Source organism: Cheilinus undulatus, linkage group 4 (genome assembly GCF_018320785.1).
Source record: "Cheilinus undulatus linkage group 4, ASM1832078v1, whole genome shotgun sequence".
NCBI lineage: Eukaryota > Metazoa > Chordata > Actinopteri > Labriformes > Labridae > Cheilinus > Cheilinus undulatus.
In genome coordinates, this window is record NC_054868.1 from 55,743,271 (window position 1) to 55,755,536 (window position 12,266).

Genomic DNA, 12,266 nt, shown 5'->3' on the forward strand with positions numbered 1-12,266 from the left:
AATAAGACGACATGTCAGGAGACTAATGACATCTCCAGAGGCACACTCACAACAGATTAGCCCCTGGGAGGACGATGGAGCTGAGGCTTTCACGTTTGATTCATGACAGGCTGAAGGTCGGTTCATGAAGTCGCCCGTTTTGGCCCGTGAAGAAAATCACTCATTTTTTTTGCATGTAGACCAGGGGTGTCAAACTCAGTCCCAGCAGGGGCCGGATTCAGGATTCAGGTCTAAACTGAGGGGCTAACAGGATCAACATTTAACCAGAACTGCCGGCCTCATTTTCACCAGAAATAAAATATGAAAAAAAAAACCCAGCACTGATGATAAATCATTTAGAAATTCAAAAAGAACATGATATTAAAAAAAGAAAATGGTGTTTTAAAAGAACAATATATGAGGAGAAAGTCGAAATCACAAGTTTAAAAGGCCAAAATATGAGATAAAATTTGAAATCATGAGTTTAAAAGTCAAAATATGACTTAAAATTTTAAATTGTGAGTCTGATAGTTCAAATATGGGATTTAAAAAGCCAAAATAATGAGATGAAAATGTCAAAATATGAGCTAGAATTCAAAATGATGACTTAAAAAGTTAAAAATATGACAAATTCAAAATTGGGGGTGTAAAAGGTCAAAATATGATATAAAAATTAAAAAGTATTCATTTAAAATGATGAAATATAAGAATAAAAATTGAAATCATGTTTTTAGAAGTCAAAATACGAGATTAAAGAGCCAAAGTAAGGAGTTGAAAAGGTCAAAATATGTCTTAAAATTCAAAATTGTGAATCTAAAAGATAAAAATGTGACATATAAAGTCCAAATGCTGAGTTGAAAAGGTCAAAGCATGAAATGAAAAGTCAAAATCATAAGTTTAAGTCATAATCTTTAGATGCAAAATTTAAAATATGAGATAAAAACACATTTTTCCCCCCACATTGTTGACTTTTTATGAATTTTTTCTTACTCTTTACTTTTTCAGATTTTTATGGTTTAACAAGGATATGTGAAATAATCAAGTTAAAGTTTACATGGTTATACTGGAGGAAATCTGCCAAGCTCATACTGGTGGGACAGTTAGAATACAAATATGGTATGATCTCGCGGGCCGGGTTTAATCGATCTACTGGCCAGATTTGGGCCACGGGCCTTGAGTTTGACACCTGTGATGTAGACGATCAAAGAGGGAGCTGTTTGCTTCTGTTAAAAATAAATTAAGTGCTAAATCATACCAGCCTTTGCACAGTTCGTTTAAATTCCTTTACTTGCTGCTGAGTGTCTCTACATTTCTGGAAACGTGCAGACTGACCAGTTTTTCTTTACTGCAGCCATCTGATGGAGAACCAGATCAGCATTGTTGAGAGAGGAGCGTTTGATGACCTGAAGGAGCTGGAGAGACTGTAAGACAACACAGAATCATACTTTTATACACATGCATGCACTAAAGATTTATTTCCTCTTAAATAACATTTTTTCTTTACTCCATCCAGTCGCCTCAACAAGAACCGACTCAGCCAGCTCCCAGAGCTGCTGTTCCAGAAGAACGAGGCCCTGTCCCGACTGTGAGTACCTGATAACACCCTCCTGCGTCTGTCATGCATGCACTGATTTTAAAGGTGCAAACAAACCGGTAATCGTTGGGCCAGTCGTATTTAGATGTGGCTGTCATCAGTCTGAAATCCAATCAGCTGTTGTCAGTAGAAGGCACATAAACACAGATATGGATATTACCGATCCACAGGCATCTCCAGTTTGTAGAACAAACTCTGCAGAGCGAGGAAAGTGAAGGAAACCTCACGGGATCACCTGACTTCAGAAAAAAAACAAAAAAACAAAAAAAAAAACACAGAAGTCTGTCGATACCGTCTTGCTGTCCTGGCATGAGCTACAGGCGCAGCAAAAATCTTAAAACAGTGGAAAGACTCAGGATGAAATCCTGGCTGGAATTAAGGTACAGTTGTGTTTACAGTTGTGAACGGTGAAAGTATGTGTGATTCGTCTGGTGTATTTAGGCTAATATTGAAAGGTCATCATGCATAGTTGTATTGGAAGGAATGGCCATTTTTAATCAGAAAAACATCTATAAAAATTAGAAAGTAGAATTTTTTGCAAACAGTTATAGAAAAATGAAACTTAAATGTTTGCATGTTAGGAGCATAACACCTCTACTGCAAAATTAATGCTAAAATTGTATTTAACCCTCTGATCTCTCAGCAGTTTTTTTTTTACACTCCTGGACTTTTTGTCTTTAAAAGCTTGTAAAACATCAACCCTGTGGTGCACAGTCAAGCTCTAGACTTCCTTTTCTCCAGGACAACCTGGACTACGAGAGTGTGTGTGCTGCAGCAATGTCACTGGATTCTTTAAAAACTTATGAGAATATAAAGACAAAAGACAGAACTAACTGGAAATTAAAACTCAAATATTTGCATGTATTAAACACAGTAAACATTCGTGACTAAAGGTTTTTTTGCACAAACTTGTTGGAACAAAGAATTAAAAAAATAACTAGCAAAGTACTCAGAGAGTGCAGACCTCCCCCATTAGCCCTATCTCCCAGTGGTGAAGAATCCTTTAAAAACATTCCTGGATCCGTCCCCACGTGCCCCCCTCCATGGCATTCACCAATTACTCCCTCCCTGGTGGGGTGGAAACACAATGAGACAAAGCATTGGCTTTGCTACGTGTGAACTGTCATGGTGGAAGCATTGCCTGCTGGTGCCAACAGATGCACTGACAGTTTCACCCATGGTCTCACCGGACGACTGGAAGTCATGGCAGAGGGTGAATATTCCTCTATTCCTCCCAGCATTGTGAGTATTCTCGCTACAATTCGCTGTCTTTCTCTCTGTTACGCTCCGACTCGTCTCCTCGACCGGGCGTGCGTCTTTCAAACTCTATAAACTCCAAAACTTTGAATAGAAACACACCCAAAAATGCTGCTGGGATTGAAATTACTCATGTCCGCCATCTCCTGGTGTAAAGTGGTAACAGCGCAGACCTCTGCCATTAGCCCTATCTCCCAATAGTAGAGAATCCGGAGAATCGGAGTTACTCATGTGGATTTAATCTTTAAAGACCATGGAAAGTCACCCAAGTTCCAGGCTTTCTAGAAAATGTTCTGTAAGAGCTACAAAGGCGTGGATAGCGTCATTAGAACAGCACATCAGAGAGCTTTCAGAAGAAGAAACAAGGAAGTGCTTATGATTTACAGTTCAAAAGTTATTTTATTTTGAAAAAAAACGAGTCCCTTCTTGTCATACATGACGTCATCCTGATTTAAAACAAATATGGGATATAAAATTAACCATAACTTTGACTCTACAGCACATAAGAAGACAAAAAACACGTTTTAAAGCCTGAGGAGGTGACCTATGAACACACCCCCAGGATGTCCATATGAGGAGTTGTGTATTATTCAGATGGCATTTACCAAGGGTGCCTCTGCACTCCTGTGTTGTTAGACACATTTCAGGCTAATTTTCAATCAGGCCGTCTCTGAGTTTGATCTGATTTTGATTTCTGTCAGGATGTATGCCCTCATACGTACGAACTCCTCCTGCTTTAACTCTGACAGATCAGGAGCACAGAGGAGAGATGACGGATTTTTAGTGTTTTACTGCTGACCACAATAACTTTGGTCTTGTCTGTCACATTTTCTGTTTTTAGCATCAAAGATCTATTTATGTTGGAAGAAATGTCCCGAACAACACTTATTTTCACCAGATAAAATTAGCCCATCAGAGTTATCATTCATCAAACTCTCTGTCTTTATTAAAGCTGCTGAATAGTTGATTTAAATGACTGATATTTGCTCCTGTTGGAGCAATAATCCTCCACATATACTGGCGTGTAGCAGAGACTCTTCAGGCCCATGTGGCTGCTTCTCTTTGGATCAAAAATTGACCCATTTTTCTCACCTAGAAAACACTGCAAATAGTCTCCCCTCGGACAGCAGAGGCAACACAAATCACTTTCAGGGTCCCAGAGGAGCAGTGAGCACGGCCCAGCTTTAATTTAACACACACACACACACACCCACACACACACACACACACACACACACACATATGGAGTTTTTTTCCCTGGTTTAATAACTGAAACTTGGACACGGTTGGTTTCCAAGCGAATAATCGTGTCACACTCACACAGCGCCGAAGTCTTTGTGTGTCTGCGGTGAAGGAGAGGAAAGGTGTGGAGACGCCTGGATACAGACACAAACAGTGCAGAAACACGGCCCAGCTCTCTAATTAACCCTCCTCTATCAGTGATTTATGACATTAATGACTGCTGATGCGCTTTACTTCAGCGGGTAAGTCTGGGCCGTTTGACACACAGAGTGTTGATACAGAAACACACTCTTACTTTCCTCTGAGGGCAGAGGGCGAGGGAGCGAGGAGGCTAACAGCCATGGAGATAAAGCCAATTACAGAAGACGGCGGGGGCGTGGATGTCCGTGTGCCAGAGTCAGTTTTATTAACAACAAGAGTGATGAAAATGTAGATCCATGACCTTCTTTATATGATGGAGACGAGGCGATAACAGCCTTTAAATACATAGACAAAACTCTTAGAGACGACAAGAGAAAAGGACGGTTTCACATCAGGAACCCTCTAAACTTTTCTCCAGGGCTGTCTGGGCTTTGAGAATATCTGTGCTGCAGTAATGTCACTGGAACTCTTCAAAATAGTCACATTTTCCAAAAAAAGTCCTTGCACTTTTTGAATTTTGAGTCAATATTTAAAGTGCAGAGACTCTGAGGAACACATCACGGCCTCTCTGTGTCTCTTTCTCTTTATCATGAGTCTCTTAGGCTCTCCTTCAGTTTCTAGCGGCCTGCCATTGGTTGTCACAGCCCAGTCGCTATCGTTCTGATCAGCTAGACCCCAAAGTCTGATCGATTTGATCAGTGTGAGCAGCAGTGATGCCAATAGCGATGTTAACGTCCACATTCCTGGGCTGAATGTTGGCACTACCACGCTGTCTCCATGAGACGCTGTTGCTATCACTTCACCGCTGCTTACGTTATTGAGCATTATTGCAGCATGCTGTTAAAGGTGCAGTGCGTAATATTTAGCCTGGCAGCTTTAGCAAAGCTACCTTGGTAAATATCAACCATATGTTATAAGTACGCCTCCATAAATGACTGTTTCATGACCTGAATATGTAAAATGATTTTGTCTTTAGGGTCCCCTCCACAGACTCTGCCATCTTGAATTTGTGCATCTTTTTTCTACAGTATAGAAGGGACCAAATAATAATAATTTATGTTATATATCAGGTGATCAAACACTAATTTAGATTGGCATACTTTTAGAGATTATATTCAATTTTTGCAAAGTTTGTCCCACTAAATGCTACCTAAGCTAAAGCGGCTACCTCACATCACAGCCAAGCATCCCAGAGCATCTGACTGGGACTTTGGACCTGAACTGATCAATTACTGATAATTGATAACCACTACAATGAACTAGTAATTCTGAGGTGTTTGAAATTTGACCGTTTAGTTGACCCAGTTGATCCCTGCTCTCCAACAAATCACAGAGAGACATTGATTTTGAAATGATAGAAAAGGTTTGATATGATCAATGAAGACTTTGGTCGTTAAAGAGTAGGGATGCCAAAACATGTTTTTTTTTTAATCACATGATCTTGAATGCCTGATGGGGGTCAGGAGGTGGGGGATAGTCATGAAGAATGAATAGGAGCTGATGAGAGTTAGTACTTTACAGCTCTAAATGGAGCTGACTGCTGCACTTACCACCAGAACATTTCTACATACACTGAGAACACTAACCTGACACACCAGATGGGGTTCTTTCACACATCCATCTGGTGTGTCAGGTTCCTTAGACCGTGTTTGTGAAAGGGCAGAGCTTTAAAAAAAATAATAATTTGGAGTGTGATTGGATGAACGTCACATCTTTACAGGCCAATCAGAGCAACAAAACACGTGATGTAGCCGCTACTGAGGAGTAAACTCCATAGAGAACTGCATAACGGTAACCATGGCGACCGCAGACATGTCAGTACTTGACTTTTGTGGTTTTTGAAAAGAAAACAACTCACTGCTGTTCTTTGTTCTTCTTTTAATGAAGAAATGTCGTCAAGTTCTGATAAAACTGGCGCTTTAGCAGCATCCACGCTAATCTCTTCCTCCATAACTGCACCGACCTCTTCTTGCTGCTTCCTTACGTCACGTCTCCGCCACGCCTGAAAGTACCGCCCCTCGTCACTGATTGGTCCTGTCACTTTCTAACCGGCCCAAACGGTTCAGACGGGAGCTTTGAGAGATGGATTCACTAGTGAGAAACACGGAAGTGGGCGTATCCATCTGCTTTGCAAGGTTATATGATCACTACACTTTACAGAACAGAGATTTTTACCTCTGATTTGCCTGATGTTGAGGTGATTAATATAAAAGAATAGCTGAGTCCTGCAGACCTTCAGATCAGATGCTAGACCAGCATCTGGCATCATTTATCCAGATGAAGACAAGAGTCTTGAGGAGTGTAGTACTGAGCTAAGAGACTAGCTGAGCCCCTTTAACATAAAAATCATGGCGGCTGGATAGCTGGGATGGGAGACTGGGGGTTCAGATCCCAGTCAGAGCTAGAGTGTCCAGTGTGGGCTCTTGGGCAAAGTCAATGCCAGGAAGGCATGGACAACAGCGTCTGCTAAATAACACTGTATTACTGTAAAAAATCTTAATTTTAAAATGAAAAGAATAAATGTTGTGGGATGAGACACCGAGTTAAGATGTGCCGTTAATGAATGAGCCTGTTCGACTAAACGACTCTTCAATGTGAGCCACTGTAGCTAGCTCCTGTTTGAAGGCCAGTTTCCTTTCCTCCATCCTCTGTCCTTATTTAATCCACATCTAAAAAGCCAAACGGGTATCAAATAAGAACAACCAACTCTACTGAGCTGAGCCACATGATCTGGATTTCTAAAACTGTGAGACGGACATCTGCTGAGGAGACACGTGTAAGATCAGAGTTTAAAGAGATAAACCAGGACAGAACTGGACCGGACCAAAGCGGACTGCTTTGTTGAAACAGACCATACGGGAGTGTTGTGACATCTCTGGTACAGACTTTAGATGGCATCGTTATAAACAGCTCAGACGTCCTTTTGGTAGAGTTTCTCTATGCATAAATCACGACTTTACACCACCAGGTCTACAGGTCCATTAGTAACGATCCTGTAGAGGACTCTGTTTGATGAAAACGTCTCCTCATAAGGCTTTTTTACTGAACATAAAACACTTACTTTTCATTCATAAATTTCTCACTATGAGGGAGAAATGCACTGAAAAAACATTCCTGTGCCGTACCTGAATCGATCCTAGAGTTTCTTTCGTTTATTTCCAGTTCTATCAGTGTCTCAGTGTGGCCGAGCGTTGTAGTTCTAAGCTGATAAAACCTTTCCTGCGTATTTTCATGTGAATAGAAAGTCTAAATGTGACGTGGATGCTGAGATGAACTCTTGTGTGTTTGGAGGAGAGCTGCAGAGAAAGTCTGGGAGCGATAAATCTCAGAGAAACTCTGTGTTTGTGTTTGCGCGAGCCGCTGGGATTGTGGATGTCTGTGTCTGTCCTGATTATTTGCTGTTTGCCTTTTTGGCGATTTCACACTCCGGCTCCCATCAGGGAACGCCGAGATGGACTTGGCGTGTTCGATCAATCAGCGCACACACAGAGCGGCTCACACACTCACACGCTGCAGAGCCATTAGCACTTCCTCCAGCAGGAGTGATTTCTTTTCCTCCTGCTGCGTTGATGGACTCTCTAAAGCCTGATATCCCTCACTGGGCTGCTCTTTGTTTGTGTGAAATTTCCTCTCCCCGGCCAAATTACCTTCCCCACATCGGTCACCTTTTGTCCCCGTTCCTTTCTCCACATCCGTCTCTCCTCCTCCCCTTAAATTCTTTCTTTCCTTCCTCTTTACTATTCACAGCTTCTGGTTCCGATTTTGAAATATTTTCAGTAAAAATGATGTTTTTCTGCAGCTTATTTGGAGCTCCTGAGGCTTACTGAAGTAATCCCAGTCATCATGAAATACAGATACTTAAGGGTGTTTTTAGACCAGCTGTGGGGTTACTAATGTGGCATTTACATGTGTTATAATGACCATTTATGCAACAACTCAGTTGTCCCATATCCTCCTAGGACCTTGTGTGCGCCCATGAGGACATGACATTCTGGCATACCCACAACATCCCATAATAATACTTTCTCCTATTAGAATTTTTGAGAAAACTGTCTGGACCATCCATTCAAGTATTAGTAATTCACATGAAATACTGGGAGAATTTTATTGAAAATTTCAGGGATTTCCAAGGATAATTTTGGGATTATTTCTTGGAAGTTTTCATGGAATTTTTTTGTATATTTTGTACATTATTTTGTATATTTTGACAGTTCCATTGTAAGTTCTATTGCAGTGAAATATTTGAGTATTTGCTGCAAATTTTGTATTTTTTATGCTTAGGAGATTTGGAAAGTTTGTCATTTTTTGTGTTGATTTGGAAAATGAGTTTGTATTTGGGGGTAATTTTATTTGAATTTTTTAGGAATGATTTGCTTTGAAATTTTTAGGAATACTCACAGAAACTTAGGAATTTTATTTTTTATGTGGAGAATTTCAGTCGGAGCAAACCCGCGGTGTGCACGCTGTATATGGAAATAGGAGGTTAGGATGACTGTCCAGCAGAAGCAGCTGAGTAGAGTGTTTTTTATTGTAAAGGTCACATATTTTACCCTTTAAAACAAGTTTATATCAGTCTCAGAGGTCCCCAAAACATGCCTGTGAAGTTTGTTGCTGTAAAAACACTCCAGTATTGATTTCTGCGTGTCTAAAAACTTCCTCTGTTTCAGCCCTGCTCTGTGGCTTTAAATGTTAATGACTCCGCCCCTGACTCCGCCCTTCTCAGGAAATTGATGTGGCTCTCCTGATTTAGGAGAGAAGGGTGGGGAGGGCCATCCAAACCTGGGGGCGGGGCTAACTCCCCACATGACATCATGAGGGGGAAAGTTTAACAGATCCAGAACGAGCTCCTCAGGATCCCATTACAGATGTTTCATCCTGTTTACAGCGTCCAGCTCATGCAACCAATCAGATCAGTGCTGAAACCTCCAACCCCTGTAATTTATCTGGACTGGCAGATTTATGTAAATACAAATAAAGGGCTCTGGTAAAATCCTGGAAATGTCCTTTAAAATAAAAGAGAATTAAAATCACAGACCTCAGTCCAAATAAAGCCTGGTCTGCGTCAGGCTCAGTCATGATCCTCCTGTTTATTCATCCACCATTAAGGAGAACTCAGCCTTACCTGATCCACCTCTGAACCAGCTGGGAAACCTCTGATTAACACAAATGGATCCTGAACTGATTCAGGTTCATGGGGGTCTGTCTGACTGCTGCGGTCTGGTGGTAGTCTAGAACAGTGTGGTAAATCCTGGTCTGTAGGCTGTTTATTCACTGATCTATGTCAGACCCACAGAGAGTCATACTCTGACCTGTTTATACTAAAGTGACTGTGAGCCGGGCTAAGGCTCAGTGATCAGCAGAAGTATTGATCAGTCTGATCAGCCTTTAGCTGCCTGTGCATGTAGACTTTAACCTTACATCAGGGTACTCACCTGTATGATATGATATATTCAGCATGTAGCCTTCATCAGGGTCATCTTGATGGTCATGGGTATGATAAAGTTGTTCTCTAAACCGCTGGTTGTCAACCTTGGGGTCAGGCCCCCTTGGGGGTCGGGAGACACTGAGACAGGGTCTCCAGATGCCCTAAAAACTAAGAATATTTTCTCAATTACACTATTGCCACTTTTCACCACTGTTGTCACATTTTTTACCCTTTTCATCATTTTTCCCACCAACTTTAACACATTTTCACCATTTAACACCTATTTTAGTCTGTTTTAAACTCTTTCCACCACTGTTTTCTGTTTTTGCCACTTCTAAACCAGTTCTTGCCCCTTAAGCTTAATGTTGTCTCTGTTGACCCATTACTGCCACTTTTAACCCTTTACCTACTGACCCAGCACCGTCGCTGTGTTTTATATGTCCGGAGTATTATTACCGTAACTCTGTTAAAGATTGTCCGATCAGAAAAATTCCAACGGTGTTGGAAAGCTGAGAATTGTGGGCATGCGCACATATATGGTTCATTACGGTACTCACAACCATATGACGTGGGCATTCATAGCAAAACACCAGAAGTATCGCAAGACCGCTTCATGGATTCTCAACGCTGTAACTCCTCGAAAGTTTGTTCAATCTAAAAAATTCCAACACTGACAGAGAGCTGAGAATCTGTGCTTTCCACCAATATATGATGTGTGGTATATATATTACGGTAATGTGGAACAGCACCGCTAAAACGGCAGCTTTGGCAGAAGACGAGTGAGAAAGGAGAGTGAAGGAAGAGAGTAAAAGGAGAGCGAGTGAGAGTGGTGTTTAGTTTTCAATAATAGTGTTAGATAGTGGCATCTGTGCGTGTCTGTCATGTGCAATAACAGTATGTTACTGAGGATGTTGAGAATGCATTTTTACACCTCTTTTGCACTAATTGTCTCCTATGTATATAGTTATCTTTTGCACTGTGTTTTGCACACCCAGAGTCCTAGACTCCAACAATGACTGCTGATTGTTCTAAACATGTATAGGTTCACATTTCAAATGTCAAATCAAAACTTCATGAGCAATAACAACATTTCTTCTCATAAAAGCCATGAAAAACAAATCTGTTTTAGTGTTTTTCTTCTTTTAAACTACTGACAATTCCATATAATGAGCAATAATCATTAACCAGATGTTGAAAAGTCAAGTTCAAGTACTCCTGGGATAAGGGAGCAAAGCTCTCAGACTCAGGGCATTTCCTGACTATTTTACAGCCAGAATAACTTAATATGTCCAAATCAACATTTTAAGACTCAGCTGGTAAAGGGTTAAACCAGTTTCACACCCAATTTTCCCATTTTAACCACATTTCATATGCCCGATTTTTGTAGTTTAACCAATTTCAGCAAATATCTGCCTGTTTTTGCCAGTTCATATTAATTTTTCTTTCATTTTTGCCAATTTAAAACTGTTTCAGCCACATTTTAACTCCCCTTTACTACTATTTATGCCAGTTTTCGTCATTTTAACCCATTTTTGCCACTTTTATCTAAAAATTGCCAACAACCCATTTCTGCTACTTCTAAAATCCAACTTTACCACCGTTTCCACCATTTTTTTTTTTGCCATTATTAACACATTTTAGTGATTTTCAAACCATTTTTGTTCTTTTTTTTTGACAAAAAGGATTTACATTTTTAAGAAGGGGTTTTACTTCACACATGAATAAAACAAAGATGTTTTTCATTGATAAGAGTGTTTATTATTCAGGTTAAATATAAATATAGATATCACAGCTTAACTTTACTTTGGACCATGGTTTTGCTGACCTCCATGGACCCCCAGTTTGGCTGGGCCCCAGAAGAATCTCCCACGTATCCCCCCTAATGGACGGTCTTGTCTCCACATGACTATTCTAGATTGTTCATGGCTGTTGAGCCACCTCCAGGTCCAGTGGGGGTCCCCGGTCTCTGACAACTTTGGTTTGGGGTCTTGGACTGAAAAGAGAAGCCCTGATCTAAACTACAAGTGTTTCTAGGGATTTCTGTTCTCTCCAAAGCCCAACAGCTAATGGCCATTTTTCCACTTCCTGCAGCTGAAACTCACAGCCACCAATCAGAGATGTAGATTATCACTCTGTCACTGTGGGTAAGGTCGTACTGTTGCCTGAGGCCACAAATAAACTACAGTTTTCATGAATAAGGAGGATATTAAAGTCTTGTTCAGTGAGTATGGCCCTTTACTCAGGACTTAGTTGAAGCATCTTTGGCAGCAGCTGCAGCCTCCAGTCTTTTTCAATATAATTTAACAAGCTTTGCACACCTGGACTGGGGATTTTCTGCCATTCTTCTCAGCAGATCCTCTCCTGGGTGGGTACTGTCGGTGGACAGACATTTGTAGATGTTCAGTGGGGTTCAGGTCAGGGCTCTGGCTGGGCCCCTCTAGGGTCGTCCCTCCTGTGTAGTCTCGGCTGTGCTTTTAGGGTCATTGTCATGTTGGAAGGTAAACCCTCGGTCCAGTCTGAGGTCCCGAGTGCTGTGGAACTGGTTTTCATTGAGGATGTCTCTGCTCCATTCAGCTTTCCCTCAGATGTGACCAGTCTCCCAGTCCCTGCTGCTGAGAAACACCCCCA

The 12,266-nt window shown here is 41.1% G+C and overlaps 1 protein-coding gene across 1 annotated transcript in view; it reads left to right on the forward strand.

Annotated features, from left to right (window-relative positions):
* Positions 1 to 12,266, forward strand: part of slit1b (slit homolog 1b (Drosophila)) — a 165,342-nt gene that overhangs the window by 35,057 nt on the left and 118,019 nt on the right. The window contains 2 exon segments of the mRNA XM_041785147.1: positions 1,331 to 1,402; positions 1,493 to 1,564. Of these exon segments, the coding sequence (XP_041641081.1) occupies positions 1,331 to 1,402; positions 1,493 to 1,564 (144 nt within the window).